The sequence below is a fragment of the Prionailurus viverrinus genome, chromosome A2 (genome assembly GCF_022837055.1).
Source record: "Prionailurus viverrinus isolate Anna chromosome A2, UM_Priviv_1.0, whole genome shotgun sequence".
Classification (NCBI taxonomy): domain Eukaryota; kingdom Metazoa; phylum Chordata; class Mammalia; order Carnivora; family Felidae; genus Prionailurus; species Prionailurus viverrinus.
The window spans coordinates 22,616,803-22,634,733 of NC_062562.1; the positions used below are offsets into that span (position 1 = coordinate 22,616,803).

Genomic DNA, 17,931 nt, shown 5'->3' on the forward strand with positions numbered 1-17,931 from the left:
GGGTGGGGAGAGAGAGAATCTCAGCCTCAGCCTGGAGCCCAACATGGGGCTTGACCCCACGAACCATGAGATCATGACCTGAGCCGAAATCAAGAGGACGCTTAACCGACTGAGCCACCCAGGTGCCCCATTGGAGCATTCCCTTTGGATGAAATTTGGTTTTTGCATAAAAGGCAAGGAAATAGCTTGTTCTTGAATAATTAAGTGGCAGCCATAGCAAATTCTGGAATGTCCAAGTAACAATACGTTTCCCCTTGCTTTCCCCCCACCCCACAGTGTGCCTCTCTGGATGGCAAATGCTCCATCAGCTGTGATGACGAGGTAAGAGGGCCCCTGGCCCTGTTTCTGCCCTGGTCAAGGGGAGGTGACAGAGGGTGCCTTCTCAAAGAGGAAGTGCCTCTGTAAAAGGAGCCATGTCTGACAGATTGTTCTGGACCAAGCTCCAAAATCTCAAGCACATTTGCTTTCTTTTCTTTCTTTTTTTTCTTTCTTCCCCTAATGAAATAGTTTATAAGACTTGGAAAAATGTGCTTAAATGTCCCATGGATGGCACTTTTGGAATTTTGGCATTTTATAGGAAATAATACAAATTGCAGCCATTTGAAGCTCACATGACAAGTCTCAGAGCTTTTGCCCCATATGTTATCTCTTCTCATCCTGGTAGTAACCCAATCAAATGGATAGGAATGATCATCCCATTTGGCAGAGGGGGAAACTGAGGATCAGAGAAATGGCTTGCTTAATTTCATGTAATAAATGAGATGAAAATGTAAGGAGTTGAAAACTCAGGATTTTTTATTCTAGCATAGTGTTCTCTCCCACACTTCCTTCCCTCCCTTCCTTTCTTTTTATCTCTCTCTCTGTTGCTGTTTTGGGAAGAGGAATTTGAATCCCACCCGTGAGCAATAAGAGAAAAAAATGTACCACTGCCATAAATCTACCCCTCAGACTTATGTTTTCACAGGATTTAATCCTGTACACCCTCTGCCCCATGATTTGGAGCAAGCAGGTATGTAGAGGCCTTCCGTGGTGGCTCAGGTAGCCTTTCTTTCGCTGCAGTAACTAAAACATTAGTCAATACATAAACCGGAACTTATAAATAATCATATTTATATTCCTTCTGGTTACCACAGGGTAACAAATATCAACAAATCCTAACCAAATATAATGTCAACACAGAAAGCATCGATTAGGAATATATTTCAAAAAAGTAGGCAAAAACAAGGAGAGAAGTATAAAAGGGAAACCGGGATGAAGTTAAACACAAAAGGCTCAGTCCCCAAAGATCATTGTTGTATGAATCACTATCCAAAGACTAAAAGCCAATCAATTAGCTTTTGAGCAAAAGTCCAATTTTCTTTGACCATCAGATCGAAAATAATTTTCCTTTAGGAAAGAACATTTTGTGACACCTTATGATCTATGCCCTCTAGTAAGTTAGAGAATGCCATTCAGAAGACACTCAAGAAGCCTCAAACCTCTCCTCTGCCTTTGAGACATTTATTATCATATTGGGGTACTCAGCTCAAGACAACATAGCTCAATAATAATATTGATTAATCAGTGCCACGAGACCCTGTGTTAAGCCCTTCACTCATATAGTAGGTACAATTACTAATCCCAATTTATGGCAAGAGAACTAAGGATAGTGTGTTGGTTAGTTGGGTGACTGGATGGATGGTTGGTTGGCTGGTGGGATGGATGGTGTTTTGGAGAGTTGATTGGTTGATTGGTTCCTGGGTAGTTGGATGGATAGATGGATGAATAGTTAAACAATTTGATGAATAAAACCTGAGGCAGTCATTTTCCTATATCCTCACTGCCTCTGTGCATCCTCACATATAAAAGTAAGTGGGAATGGGTGCCACTAACCAGAGTTAGAAACATCTAGTATCTATTTGTTGTTCAATGACTGAATTCACAGGTGATATAGCACGGTGGTTAAACGAGCAGGCTGCAGAGTTAGAACAGCCGGCTTGAAATTGTGGCTCTGACAGTAATGAGCTGTTGACCTTGAGCAAGTTTCTGAACCTCTCTGTGGGGATAGGAATATCCACCTCACAGGGTAATGGCGAGGAATGAATGAGATAATATATGGAAAATGCATGGTACAGTTCCTGGCAAATGGTAAACACTCAATAAAGGTCAGCTATAAACCAAAAATGTCAACAGACTTTTTCTTTCCTTAGAGTTAGTGGCTCCCCTGAATCTAAAACCTCAGACAGCAATGGCATATGCCCTCTAGGAGTATTGGCAGCCTCCCCTGGGCCCAGTGAGCACAGCATACATGCCTTCCTCACCGCTAATGATCTTCTTCAGCAGTCACTGGGATAAGCCCTCCTATGAATGTCATGGAAAGGCCCACATACTTGGAAAATTACACATTGAGTTTGCTCTCATTTCTGAACTTGATCTGATGCTCAAATATCGTCATCCTGCACTGTGAAACTATCATCCCTTCCCCATTTTTGACTCTTAAGTTTGGCTTCAGGCAACCAGTTGACATAGTTTCACATGGAAATGCCAGTCCTGCTTTCCCACAAAGTCCCTTCCCACCTTTCAGCACACTCTTTCCATGTGTCATTCTCCTTTCATGACTTTTAATTAAGCCTTTGAGACCATGTCCCTCCCTCTCCCCCAACTGCCCTCAAGTGATGAGGTCCCCATTAAAAACAGCTGTGGGGACTCATTAAGTTCACATGCTCTGGCTTCTCCTCTGCACTGAAGACCTGGCCCAACTCCCTCAGACTTATCAGACACGCTTTGCTTTGGACCCATTCCAGCCCCTCTGTCTCCCTCCATCAGTAGACTCCCTGAGCCCTGGCTGGAGTGCCCTGGGCTGCTGGGTGGAGTCAGTATGGCCAGATATCTTCCCATCTGGAAAAGTAGACATCCTTAGTTGGCCCAGGCGGTGCCTGAGCCATGTGACTTGGAGGGCCTGGCCGTGGGTCTGACTGAAGACTTTTGAGGAGCTCCATTCCATCCTGGGTGAATGTCAACTTTAGAGATCCAGAGGCAGTACTTCACATACTCATTCATTCCCTCCAGACATGTTTACTAAGCCCTTTTATGTCACCCCTGGGGATTCAATGGGAAGTAGAGTCAGAAATGCCCTCTTTCCTACTGGAACTGACTGATTAGCAGGGAAGACAAGTGTACGTGATTATCCACTGTGATAAGTGCTGTGAATTAAACGAAAGGGGTGATCTGGGAAGGTTTCTCTGAGGAGATAACATGTAGGTCAACTGAAGAGGGAGGAGATGACATTGAAGACAGTGCCTGAAGCCAGAGAAGAGCTTCACGGGCAGAGAATACCACGTGCAAGGCACTGGGGTGGCCGCAAGGCACTGGGGTGGCCGAGGTTACTGCACTCTATGCAAGCGTGGTTGGCATTCGGATGGAAATGGAGAAGGAAAGTCCTGCCCACCTCTAATCTCAGCCTGACCTGTGGCACCGTTGTCTCACACTCTCATTTTCTTCTCCCACTCATCTTTCCAACAGCCTCCCTCTCCTAATGAGAGCACCAGAATATTTGCAAGGAGAGTGGAAGATGAGAACGTTCTCCCCTACTGGGGCAATTTGGAGGAGATGTTGGGGGCAGTGAGTGGATATAAAACTTCGTATTCCAGCGCAGCTGCTACCCTTGCTTGTCCAGAGGAGTCAAGATAATAATCAATGACTGGACTTTATAAGGCCTTGTAGGCATTTCCTCTGGAATCTGAAGGGTCTCCTCGAAGTAGGACAGACTCGGGAAGGGCTAAATCCAAGCCACCTGGTGCCTCCATGTCTAGAAAGACTCCAGTCAGGAGGGGGTTTGACAGTCAATGCAGTAGCTATTGAGGGCAAGGGCACAGGGGATCCTACCAAGCACTTCTTTCCAAAATAACCACTTTGCAACAAATTGTTTAAAAGACAGTATCTTGATAAAGACAGTTGGCCAGTGATGAATAGATACATCATGTGGTGTGAAGTAAGGGTCAGACTGCTCTACAGCTGAAATATTAGGGTTGAAATTGTGAGACGTGGAGAAAAGTAGTAAGGAGTGACCCCTTACAGTGCACACCTGGAATGCAGAGACCCAGGCCCTACCCTCAGATGGAAGAACCAGCCCTCCCCCTCTGTCTCTCTTCCTCTCTCTCCCCACAAATGAAAACAACAGGCAGTATGATACTGGGCTTCTAAGTGAGTTGTTTCAAATCATTGCTCAGCCTGCACCAACCAAAACAGGCAGAAGGCATCCCCCAAAAGAAAAAGGTTAAACAGAAAGCAACAAAGTTCAGCCAACCTGCCTGCACAACCTCTTGCTATGAACAATGGAACAGCTTCCCTTTCTGAGGAACTCTAAATTCATAGCATTAGGATACTAATTAGGATAAAGATGATGCATAGTAGGTGATCAATAAACACTCTTTGCCGAGTGGATGCAAGCACAGGTTTTTGACTACTTACTGTGCCCCGTGCACCTTACACTGTGCTCAACACTTTGCACTCACCCTCTCATTTAATCTTCTCAACAGCCTAACAAAGGGTTCTTGCTAGCTCCACCTTTTAGGTAAGAAACCTGAGACTCACAGTGGTAAAGACTTTGCTCAAGGTCAACTGATAGCAATTGCTCAGAGTCTCTGATTCTGAAGTGGATGTGTTAGCCTGGGGGCTAAAACCACCTTCTGGTTAACACAGCCTTGGTGCTGTGTTTCCTACTCCCAAGTACCCTTCCTCACTGCCTTTCCTTACCACCTGTGACTGCCCAATTCCCATGGCCTCTAACCTCAGGTATCTGCCTGATCTGCCTTTGGGACAGGAATCAGACCTCTCTGAGCAATCTTGACTTACCCAATCATCATCAAGAAAGTTTTTTGTTTTTTTTTTTTTAAGGAAATCAAATTCTCTCTGCCTCTCTTTCTCCCTGTCTGCATTTTTTTTCAAACAACCTCATCCCTACATGTTTTATCAAAGGTGGCTGTGGAATAGGCACTTGCAATATCTGTCAAAATGTAGAGCTCTTTCCTCCAAGCCCTTCTGTCTGACTGTCCACCCTTAGGACAGGGTGATAAGTGGACACCTTCTAAGATGCTTGGCTTAGTTTGTGGGGAAAGTAGCATAGTGACAGAAAACTGAGAAAATATCTCCTCTGTTTTCTTTTATTGGAGGAAAGGGAGTATGGAGAAGACAACTGAATATTAATTATTGTAAAGAGACATAGAGAAAACAGTTGATCAGACTGGAATCTGGCAATTCTGTCCTTACTGCCCCATAACCTGGTACTCTGCTCACCTAAGTCCATGGCCCGACTCACCTACACCACACTTCCCAGTAATCATTTAATCTAAGCACTTGCTGGTAAGGCTGCCTCTTCAGGAAATCATCATAGTCACATTAATGACACAGCATCCTTGATTTTGACCTTGGTTTTTTTTCAGTGATTTGTATCACAACCTTGGCCATTCTGTTTCTTGCTTAAAAGGGTGACCAAGTATTTTTATAATCAGTGCAAACATGAAATTCAAAGCTACCCATCAATAAGCATGGTCTTCTCTGCCACCAAGTTCCTGTCATGGAATCCTAACTTAAGGGGGAGCCGGGGGGGGGGGGGAGGGGGGGAGAAATGAATGAAAAAAAAATGTTAAATGGAAACATAGCCCGAGAAGTAAATGCCAATTTGTACTTGGTGTAGAAGAAACAAGTGTCATACCTCAGTCCTTACCCAGGAGCCCACCCACTATGTTGGAGCAAAATCTGAGGCACCTGTGAGGAAAGTGGAAGCTGAAGCATATAATCCTCCAGGAGCCTTGGCTGGCCCTCTTGTTCCTCTTTCACTTATTTCTGGTAGGATGTAGACTAATGTGACCCACATGACTGGATCAGTAGTGCATGTGTAGACTATAGGCTAGCAGAGCTCTGGGAGATTGCTCTGGGAGAGTCTAACCTGCCAGTGTCTTCCCATGTGATTGGAGCTATCGCCAGCATCACTTTCATGGACTTCATGGAAGCATCCTTCTTTCTCAAGATTTTCAGTTGACTTTTATATCTATTGGCCTTGTACCTGCTTTGTACTATCCATTATTTACAACATTAGATGGAGAGGTAGTCACCCTGTGATAGCAAGAGTACTCATTGGCTAGGCATGTTTGAGTGGAAACTAATTTTATAATTAGGGGTGGAGGTGGGTATGATGACTTTGATTCTCTATGCAACTGGGAGGATTTAGTCAATACCCACACGTGGAGGCCAATTCTGTTCTTGTATATTTATTAATGAAATGGAGGTTAGCCTCCCTTTGCTTCAGTAAAGGATCATGACATTCAAATAAACAAAGATATGGATTTGTCTAACATGACCCAGGGGAGCCTGGCTTAAAACTCATAGGAGTACTAGTGTAATCTACAGCATTCCTGTCCAAGAGAACTTTCTACAGTGATGGAAATGTCCACAGGTATAATCACCAGCCAAGGTAGTGCAAAGCACTTGAAATGTGACTAATGCTCCCAAAGAACTAGATATTTAATTTTATTGAGTTTTAATTCACAAAAAAATTAAATTTAAATCTGCATATAGCTAATGGCTGCCATGTTGGATGGCACAGCTCTATGGGATTGCTTTCATAATGCTATCTTCAAAAAATGGAGAAGGTTTGTCAAGATTCCCACCCAGTAGGGCCCAAGTAGTGTCCATACAGCTAAAGAGCTTCTTCAAATAGCAAGAGTGGAACCTGGTTACCCAAGTCATTCATTCAGCCTTCTTTGGACAACCGAGAAAAACCTGATTACTCACCAAAGCAGCCAACTCTTTTATAAAAGGTGCCAAATACAGTTGTTTGGGCCTCTTTAAAAAAAAAAAAAAAAAAAAAAAGGTGCCAGCATGGCTTTTAAGTTTCTGCTGATTCCCCACCACGACCTAGTAATAAAGGATGAAACTTTTGGACCAACTCATTGCTGGACTTTTGTGCCTGCCTGAAAACAGCTCCACAGATAGGCAAATGTCCCAGAAAACACCAGCCCTGTGGTGGCCCGGAGCTAGGGGGAGTTTAGCTCAGGGTAAAGATATGTTACAAATTAAATGTTGCAGTCGGTATGTAAAGCTGCAATAAATAGAAACTGAGTTACATCAAGGATGGAATTAAACCTTAAGTTTAAACCCCACAGCACTGTAATTAAAACTTAGCCTGTAGCAAATCATTCACTTGAGATTAAAGTACTGTGGGGGAAGCAGAGGTTTGGGTTTACCTTGCTGTCTACAATTCATAAGTCTGAGCTACCAAAAGCTAACAGCCCTGCCCCCAAATCCAGCTCCCAATTAAAAACACAGTTTGAAAACCTTTAGGAGGCCTGAGGGGCCCCTTTAACAGAAGTCTGCCCCTTCCCCCCTGCCTAAGTCTATGAACAAATTAAAAAATATTACCTGGTCCCCTGATGGTCTTCTGAGCCGACACAGTGTTTTCATTAATACATCATTAGGGTAATGACATTGTGCTGGCGTTTTGCTTTCAAAACAGCCTGCATTTCAGCCGCGATGCATGCAGGCTCGGGGCCTGTGAACACTTTGTTCCTGGGAAATAGTCTTCAGGTCATAGAAAGGGGTGGGGGTGGGGGGTGGGGGAAGGAAGATAAACTGTAATTAATTTTTTAACATGTATTCTTTTTATCCTAATCTGGGATGTTCAAGGCTTGCTTAGTGTTTTGTTTTTGTTTGTTAGTTTTGCCAAGTAAACACTGGGGTTAGCTTAACCATGGCCTCAACTCCTAGAGCCAACAGGCATTTCCAATTCCCCCCCCCAAACAACCTACAGTAGGTTTCTCTCAGGTTGGAAGTACGTCATTTTGTGTAAAAGCAGTCGGAGGATCCAAAGTTGAAACTGTGGTATTTTTTCTTTTCTAGACTGTGAACTGTTACCTCATAGACAATAATGGGTTTATTCTGGTGTCTGAAGACTACACCCAGGTGAGTGAGAAATTTCTACCAACTCAAAGTAAGGAGCTCAGGATGAGTGTAGGTGAGGGGAACAAAGGGTAGTGTTAAAACTTTGAGACAATGATCTATATTTAAGAAGTAATAGCAGGAGATTATTAACCCTTATTTCTGTCCCTCTAAAAATATCACAGCCTACTTCTCAGCAGGCCCCAAAGAGTTTTTACCTCCCAGTTGGGGGGTGGGGGTGGGGCAGAGCCCAGGGTCTGCTTTCTCACTCATAAAATGTTCAATTTGTAGAACACTTGGCCTCAAAAGTAGAGGTGCCTTAAAGAGTTTGGACAATTTGAAGGAGGTTTCCTTCAAATTTAAATACTTTTTCCATATATATACACCACACACACACACACACACACACACACACACACACACACACACACACATTCCAGCATAATTATTCCTTATGACTTTCTTTCTGGTTTTAGCTTTTTAAAAATCAGTTATCTGGGTTCAGGGATTAACTTGGGCTGTCAACACTCAACACTGAGGGAAAAGGATCCAGAAAGAGAGAAGAAATTTTCTTCATTTGACTGAGCTGTACACAGTGTGAGGCAAGGGAAAAGATATGGGAAGACACTCAGCAATGGGGCCAAGAACAGAAATCTCCAGAAATCTCCACTGTGTTTGGAAATCAAAATAAGAGTTCAAAACAATAGCATTGTAATGGAGAAAACAGGTTTCTCTGTCTTTTTTAAAGTTTATTTATTCGTTTTGAGGGGGTGGTGGGTGGGGGGAGAGAATCCCAAGCAGGCTGTATGTGGTCAGAGCACAGAGCCAGACGCGGGGCTCGAACTCACGAACCATGAGGTCATGCCCTGAGCCGAAATCAAGAGTCAGATGCTGAACCAGCTGAGCCGCCAGCGTGCCCCAGGTTTCTCCTTTAAAACTATGCACAGAAAAACTTGTTCTGCAATTAGAAATTAAATTAGCCTATTCAGAGATCTGTGTAAAACACATGTGTTTAGCATGATAAAGGAACACTAGAGAAGGAGGTGCGTGGTCTCTGGGACGCACTCTCTTCCTTCACTAGTTTGGGGGTGGGCGCCTCACATTACCTGCCTGAGCCTCCTGGTGGGCTCTGTAAAAGGATGATTGACAGCCATTTTATAATGAAGTCCCATTTAAATCATTTGAAATTTTTTAGCAGTCAACACTACGATAGGGCTATTAATGCCTAAATAAATTAGTTAATTGTCCTTAAGTTGCTAAGGAGTCTGACCTCAGTGCCTTGTTAATTTATCAGAACTGGCTCTGGGTCACATGTGGAATTGTGCTTGAATTTCCCTTCTTATCCACGAAAATGTTGTGGGAATCTTAAATGCACCTGTGATGAGAGAAAAGCTACAATGTTAGAAATTAAACTGCCCACAGCCTGTCTCCTCGGATGCTCACCATCACTGGACATTGGACAGTTGGTAAAGATCAGATAGGAGTGAACCCATGACATAAAGCCAGTCTGAGAGAGTGCAAGAGCCCAGAGGCCTATGATAATATGCCTGTTTGGCTGGGAGGAAAAAAACCCAAACTTTCAAGAGTCAGTGGAGCAGGAATCCAAATTAACCACCTTTGAGGAGGAACCCTGTCCTCCCACCAGGATGATGGAGGGCTGAGATAGGAGCCTGGTCCCTGGGGGTTCTCGACTGGCCCACAGTGTGACCCACTCCTACCCAGTCCCGGCCTGCACGTGCGCTCTGCTCCCTGCTGGATCTCTCCCTGGGACAGCCCTGCAGCGTTGCCCAGGGAGCCAACTGGCCTGCTCTGCCTTTGTTTGATGTTGTCTGGTTTCCTGCACCCCAATTAGGGTGGTTCTTCATCTAACAACCAGTTCCATTGACACTGGCATATTTACACACACAAAATACAAATGTCCTAGCTCCTCGCTGCAGCACACACTCATAGACTTTGCAAAAGATCCCAATTGTCCCTGGAACGAAAGAGGCAATGCTCCATATTTAGTCAGTGAAATGTCATTTCCTTCTTCTTCCTCTTCTCTTTCGTGACTTTCTGACAAAGTCTTTCTATGCCTTTCTGCCTGAAAACTCCCAGGAGCGTGCTTGAGGTCACTCAGTTGTAATTTGAATCGGGATTTAGCTAATACAAAGCCTATGGAATTTATTAATTCAGGCTCTGACGGTAATGCCCTCCACTCACCCCACACAGAAGTTATAAATCCTTAGAGCACCCACCGTAGACATGGGGGTTCTCTACTGGTCTACACTGGCTCATTCCAGGGTGTTGGCAGAAGAAGGCTGTTGTCCCAAGCTCTTTTCAGCTGCACTGCCTACACCCTCTCCCATGAGACCTGGAGGACTATGGCTCCAAGAGCCTGGAGGGATGGGCAAGGATGTTAATTTTTCATCCCACCATTCAGAGTATGCAAATCTCAGCCAACACCAAGAGCTGGTCTGAGGCAAAAACATCAATCAGGTGGTGGGGAAGGACTGCTACACCCTAAATGCCCTGAGGACGTAGGGGTGAGCCATTAGAGGTCTGATTAAGCCTCTTCAAGGGGCTGGGCCCTGGGCTGCCTGATTTGTCCACATGGTAACTGCCCAGGGACACAATTGCGTGTGCTCTTCAGAAAGCGATTTTGAGAATAGATGCATTCTCAACAGCAGGAGATTTATAGGGCCGATGAAGAGGACGGCTACATTTCCCTAAACAGGTCATCCAGGAATTATAAACAATTCTTTTTATTACTGCTTGGGAAGGCCTCTCATAGCTTGTTTCTTTCTACGAAGCAGGGTTTTAATCACAAGAGACTGAGCGCAGGTGAAGGCTTACTGCATCCGGGTGTGGGGGTGGGGGGGAGGGGTGTGTGCGCGCATGTCTGTGCGCGTGTGCGCGCGCATGCGTGTGCATTTCAGTTCCAGTGCTCCGCTTGCGGTTTGCGAAGCCGGCGCTCTTTGCAAGTGCCGCGTATGGTGGAACCTTGCTGTCAGCTTTCTAGTCTGCTGCGTAATCCCACCACTTCTACTGATTGTGAGGACATACTCCACTTTAATGTGACAGCGCCTTTTGCTCCAGAACACAGAGCTGCGCCCGTTTCTATTCTCTGGTGTTTGGGCACATTGTTTATCTATACTTCCTCCTGGGTCTTCTTTTCTTCCCCGCAGACTGGAGACTTTTTTGGCGAGGTCGAAGGGGCCGTGATGAACAAACTGTTAACAATGGGCTCCTTTAAAAGGTAAGGATTTTATGGCCCCCTGCGCCCCCTGGAAAAGTTTGCCTAAATAAAATAAAACGAACCAAGGTCAAATAAAGCAAGCCCAGACTTGACCCCTGCCTGGTTTGTACGGGTGTTCATACATCAGAAGATCTTGCTGAAATTCGATGCCTCTTGCATGAGTGTTAAGAGTCACAGAAACTCAGCTCACAATGGGTTTCCTGTTCACCCAGAATAGGGTTTATTGGAGGCCAATACTGGAGTCAGAGCCTTCGCTGGGACGCAATGATAGCAGTCTCAAGCAAGTGGCTGCAAAGACATAGGAAATGTTTTCCGCTGGCTAAAAAGGAGGACTGTATTTTGTCTCACATTGGCAAACTGGGGAAGGCTGCTAGAAATCTGGAAATGGGGGATAAAAAGTGACAGACACCTGCCGATACAATTTTGGAAAATCAAGTGAAAGGTCTCAAAACCTGCCCCCAGATGGAGGGAAGTTAAAATCTGCTGCTAGAAGAAAACCCAGATGGTGCCCAGTTCTACTGGCACCTCGGTCGTGAGCGCTGTCACTGACCCTAAGTGAAGCTTATGTATGACAGCTTCCGCTTGGCCCCACTCTCTCCTGGGCAGGATGGCCATGCTTTGGGGGACACCAAAGCCTATGGGAAAAGCCATCTCCCCAAGGAGATCAGGATGTCAGTAATGTCCCCCACCCCACCCCAGAGTCAACAGGAAATGACAGTCTTTGAAGCGGTGCTTTCGTGGGCATATTTGATGCCGTTAAATACATAATAGCAGGCACTACAAGGATGGACCTCGGCTCACCTGTGAGAACCGCTGTTGCTGGTGGGAAAGGCAGGCCCCTAGTCATTACTCCGTGCAGCTGAATGGCCAGGAAGTGTTAGCTCAGGAAATCGGACTTTTGAGCCAGTCAACAAGACCAACTGAGCGCTGTGCTGAAAGCAGGGAATTCAAAAATGATGACCCAATTTTTGAGATTCCATAGCTTGTTTGTGCCAGAAGGAGGGGAAAAAAGAAATGATATAAAAAACTGGCATACCTCCAGCACTTATGCGCTCTCTGACACACTCACTTGCCTGCCCCCAGCCTGCCTGCCGCGGGGTGTTCAATTCCCTTTCTTAAAATTCAAGTGCGGTGTTTTCCTCTTTTGCTACACGTGCTTGAAAACCCTGCTTGGAGCTGGGCTTGGGTTGCTGTGGAGTTTTCCAGCGCTTCTTAAAGCTTCCCAGGGCAGCGTCTGGATTGTCTGCCCTGCAGGGCACCACTGGTTGTTCCTATCTTGACGTGGATGTGTGTGCATTTGTGTCCTGTTAGTTTCCTTTCGACTCAGTGGTGGGGGAAGACAAAAGATGAGAATAATCACACACGTGTTTCTCATTCGAAAGCATATTTTTCAACTTCTTTAACAAAATCTTTTTTTTTTTTTCCTTTTCCCTCTTGGATATTCCTTTCAAAAAGCTTGGTGGGAGAAAGAGAAAGGTTGTAGTAGGATTGTAAATTCCCAGTCTTCTCCTTCATGTGATTGAAGCATGGTTGGCATGAATCTAGAACTTTCTTTTGCTGTGAGAGTAGCTAACATATTTGAAAAAAGGTAAGGAGTAGGGACTTGACACAAGTGTAACAGTATCTGTTGTCCTCTGGGAGTTAGCTGACAATGATCATGGGCCTCTTTGAAGGGGCCCTCACAGGGGCCACCAGAGCAATGAGAGTTTATGTTTATGTTTTGGAGTCAGATGGATTGGATTCAAATCCAGACTCTGACATTTACTAGCTGCGTGCCTTAGAACTGAGTCAAGTTACCTCTCCAGCTTTGGTTTCCTTATGTGGAAAATGAAGGTGATAATAATAATTACTTCCATGGGATGCTGTCAGAGTTAATGGGGTAATAATAAGCAGAAGGCCCGTACCCGGTGCCTGGCATATATTAAGGGCTCAATGATGGCTAGCTGCTGCTGTGATTTGTATCGCTGCGGATCTTTGCTCAGTCTTGGCTTCGCTTTCTGCTTGGCACCAGGTGGTGCTCCTTCTGCATCCACACACCTCACAGCAGACTTCCCACGCTGCCTGGCGAGGGGGCCTCCAGCATTGGGGGTGCTGCGGTGCCCCTGCCTTTTACAGCAAGCAGTGTGTCCTCAGAGCATAAGGGTGACAGTCGTTTTGTTCAGGGAAGGCCTATATTTCAGCAGCACTGAAAAGAGGTAGCCCAAAGTACCTGATGGTGCTCTGGAACAGAAGTTGTGGTCCCCGTGAAAGCGAGCCCCACCCCGGAACACAGGATGCCTGGAGGCTGAATTGCTTTGGGGACGTGATTGAACCCAGGGAAAAGCCCAGGACCCATTCCCTGAATTCACTGACTTCCCATCTTCTCTCCTCTCGGTGTCTTGGACAGTGCCAGGATGGCACAAGGTTTCTTGATTTGATCTGGTTGTATCCAGTCCTAAAACATGAGTTTCACAGACAAGAACCCTACAAACCACTTTCTCCAGAAAGAGCTCACAGGGGAGAACACCATCCCCCTCTGTCACCTTCCCTTTGTCTCTCTCCCCTGGTCCAGATTTGCCGCCTCTCTCTCTAAAGCAAGATGATGCTTGTTTACATGACAGTGGACTCTTGCCTTGATTGTGTAGTCACTTATCTGGTGACCGGATGGCCCTTCTACTTAGCAGCGTCATCAGAGGGAAAGAATATCCACTTCTGTGTCTACAGCACCATGGGGATGGGAAGGAAGCCACAGATTTGTGCAAATTACCAACTCAAGGGAGCTTCAAGAAGGTTCCGTGGCAGTGTGTGCAGATAATCTAAAAGACAAAATGGTCATTCGTTGTCACTTTAGCTCAGTCTTTGACTTGACTCTGTCTACCCTGGTTACCTGTGACATAGTATGATGGGCCAAATAACATGCTAATAGCTTCAGCAGTGTGAAAGTAATGGTCACAGTGGCTACCTTCCAGGAGCACCTACCCCACACCAGACCTGAGCTGCACCTGACAGATCTTACCTCTTGCAGCACTTTCCAGTACTCTGTGGGACAGGTATAAACAGGACCAGCTGCATCATTTGTAGAGTCCAGTGCAAACTGAAAATCTGGGGTCCCTTGTTCAAAACCTATTAAGAATTTCAAGACCGCCAACAGCAGAATATTCAACGAAGCCTGGGGCCCTTCCAAGTACAGGGTTTTGTGCAATGACACAGGCTGTATGCCCATGACGCTGGCCCTGGGTATAAATATACCCATTTTACAGATGGAAATAATGAGGCTTAGAAAGGTTAAGAAGCTGCCCTAAGTCTCTGTGTAACAGAGCTGGATTCAAACAGCCTGCAGTTTGAGCTCAGAGAGAATTTTCTAGTGTCTGCCCTTAACCTGGTTCTGTGTAGAGTAGCATTGAGTTGTGCATGGAGCTTCTTCCTGTTCTGTTTGAGAAGTGAAGGGGAGCTTGAGGAAGATGTTGGCTCAGCAGTGTCTTATCAGGGCAAGCAGGACTTTGAGGATGGGAGGCCAGCTGAGTGATAGCATCAGCCAGATTTCTTTTAGCTGAAGTTGATAAATCTTTAAACCAAACCATGTTTTCAGGCTTCATGTATTTTCTCATGAGATCTACCATGTGCCTGGTCAGCTTTTTGCGTTGAAATCCAGACAGAGAACTTCAAATACTTCTTCATTCTTATCACAGAGAGTAAGTAGACTCCCCGGAATGGTGACTCATGTAGGGTTTTCCAGCGTAGCTATTTTTCTCTTGCACTCACGTTCACAGCCAGTAAGAGCCTTGCATTCCTGTTTCTCAAAATCCACACCCCATGGTTCTCTCTCTTGTCATTGGCAGTAGTGTCACCCCTCTTCAGATTACTAAGAGAACACCTAGTTTCAAAGGATTTTTCTTAGAATTCATGTATCTCCCCCACTTCTTGTCCCCAGTGATTCAAATTCAGTGTCAAATATCCAGGAGAATTGAATATGTATATATGTTTTATATATAAAATGATATTTTATATACCTATAGATAGATAGGAGAGTATCCATGGTTCCTGATGGGGCCTCTTTGACACACTGCACTTGAGCTAAGAGGACTCTAGGTTGAGCACCAGAATCGCCGTGTGTGGCCTTGCACAGACTCCCCGTCTCCCAGCCTCAGTTTCTTCCTCACCCAAATGTGGACCTTAGGGGATTTTGTGAGAATTAGCTAAAACAAAGTATGTGAAATTGCTCGGCAGATTGCAGAGTATTGTGGGCAGGATGTAAGATTAGCTCTTAAATAATAGCTCCAAATGTCTGATCTTTTTCTTTTTTCATTTTCTTCTTTTTTTTAATCATTAAAACTCCCCAGAGCTGGTTACTATGCAACAGTTAACCTCCACAGCACAGCCTTGGGGATGGGCCTGTGGGCCTGGACTCAGTCAGCATCCCTGGAGAGCTTTTGCTTTTATTTATTTATTTATTTTTAATGTTTATTTATTTTGAGAGAGAGAGAGAGAGTGCATTGCGTGTGTGTGTGCCCATGTGCATGCATGTGCAAATGAACAGGGGAGGGGCAGAGAGAGAGGAAGACAGAGAATCCCAAGCAGGCTCCACCCTGTCAGCGCAGAGCCCTGTGCAAGGCTCAGTCCCACAAACCCTGAGATCATGACCTGAGCCGAAATCAAGGGTCAGACATGTAACCAACTGAACCACCTGGGTGCCTGCCTGCCTGCCTGCCTGCCTGCCTGCCTTCCTTCCTTCCTTCCTTCCTTCCTTCCTTCCTTGCTTTCTTTCTTTCTTGCTTGCTTTCTAAAGAGAGAAAAAGCATTCAAGCAGGGAAGGGGGGCAGAAGGGGAGGGGGAGAGAGAGAGAGAGAGAGAGAGAGAGAGAGAGAGAGAATCCCAAGCAGGCTCCAAGCTCAGTGCAGAGCCCCATGTGGGGCTAGATTCCATAACCCTGGGATCATGACCTAAGCTGAGATCAAGAGTCAGCTGCTCCACCCACCCAGGTACCCGTCACTGGAGAGCTATTAAAACACGCCTGTGCTCAGGCTGCACCCCCAAAGATTCATATGAAATTCATCTGGGGATGGAGCCCAGGCACTTACGCTCTTTGAAAGCATCCACGTGCTTCTCATGCATGGCTAGGGTCAAGACATACTAAGTTAAGAGCACCAGGGTACCATTCCAGGTGCTATCCACTTTGGAGTTGCCTGACATTGGTCAGCATTCACTCACTAAGTTTCAGTTTTCTCAGTAGCAAGATAGAACTGAAAGAAGGATGTGTATACCTGCAGGTGGGGGTTAAATGGAGTAATGCGTACTTTTACCAAACTTTATCTTTGTGGTTTCTGCCAAAAGGTCTTCCTTTGTTCTTTGTGTATCGAATTCAGCTTGAGGAAGCAAAGACCAATCGGTCCTGCCTGGCCTTTGGTTTGCAGAGAAACGGACCGCTTGCTAATAATCTGTTTTTGCTTTGGGAGCTACTGATAGGTCCTCTCCATCTTGGCTGTGTGTGTTTTGCTTTATACGGTTTTGTTTGTGTTATGTGCTTGGTGCAACATGCCTGAGCTCTCACCCCTCCACCACCACATTTTCCCTATGGGGCCTGGTGAATGTCTTCCTCACCTCGCCCCACACATTCATTAACATAGTTGGCTTGTGCAGAATTCCCTGTGGTGGCTCCTTCTGCTCTCTAAATTGCCTTTCTAGAAAGGTGACACGTCAGGTAGACTTCAGGACTTGGGACGTGTCTTCTCCTGTCTCTACATGATGGAACCGTACAGGCTCCCTGGCCGGTGACTGCAGCTTTCCCTGTCCTTGGTAGTCACGTTGCATTTCAGCCAATGTCCTGGCCTTTCAGTCTAGAGAGTGTGAAAGGAGAAGCCTGTTATGTTTGGATGGCTGCTCTCTCATGCCGACTGCCCCCCCCAATGTCTAATACTCAACACTCATGTAATGAATGTAATGGCTTCCCAGCTTCCTGTTGACCTGACCGTTTCCACAGAAGTATGCTTTGTCAGAGGTGGCATTGAAGGGAACAAGAAGACAGATTGGCTTGAACAAGTGTGTTTCTGAGCCAAACTTTCTGGAAGGCAGAGACATGAGAATTCCAGTGCATCACTCTTTAAAATCCTCAAGCTGCCTGCCTGAGCATCCCCAATGACAACAGGGAGAACGCTGCCCTCGTCCTCATCATAATAGCAGCAGGCCTCATTTACTGAATATTAAGTACAGGACGGGCATTATTCCAAGGAGTTTACGTGTATTACCTTAATTAATCCCCATAACAACTCCACGAAGTTACTACTGTCATTATTTCCCTTTGACCATGAAGTCCTACAAGTGGTGGCTGAGCATGTGAGTAACTTGTCCAAGTTCACCCACAGTAGTGAGTGGGGGACACGGAATGTGAACTGTTGTCTCTCAGATTCCAGATGGCAGACCACGTTTACCTAATCCCCACACGTCTTTTCCCCTAGTTGGAGCAGACTGAAGTATTTCTTATGGAAATATTTGTTCACATTTATGCTTATTCTGCTCTAAGAGGTAGTAAAAGAAAGTTTCTCAAACTTAGAGTCCAATATATCAGTTAGGAGTTAGTTCTAGAAATAATAGGAAATTCTAGAATAACAAGGGGCTAGAGAACATGGGAGCCTTTTTCTCTTTTTCATGAAGGAAGTCTGAAAATACAAATTTGTTGTCATCACGGACCCATGACCATATCTTTTTTCTCTACCTTCCTCCATTGGCATTTAAACTCAAGGTTACTTCATGGTCCAAGACAGCTGCTTAGCTCCAGCCATCACATCTGCAATCTCTGCTGGCAG

The 17,931-nt window shown here is 45.4% G+C and overlaps 1 protein-coding gene across 1 annotated transcript in view; it reads left to right on the plus strand.

The window, feature by feature from the left end:
- CACNA2D3 (calcium voltage-gated channel auxiliary subunit alpha2delta 3) overlaps positions 1 to 17,931 on the plus strand; it is an 865,909-nt gene that overhangs the window by 774,819 nt on the left and 73,159 nt on the right. The window contains exons 28-30 of the mRNA XM_047850751.1: positions 277 to 321; positions 7,876 to 7,938; positions 11,082 to 11,152. Of these exons, the coding sequence (XP_047706707.1) occupies positions 277 to 321; positions 7,876 to 7,938; positions 11,082 to 11,152 (179 nt within the window). The remainder of the gene's footprint in view (positions 1 to 276; positions 322 to 7,875; positions 7,939 to 11,081; positions 11,153 to 17,931) is intronic.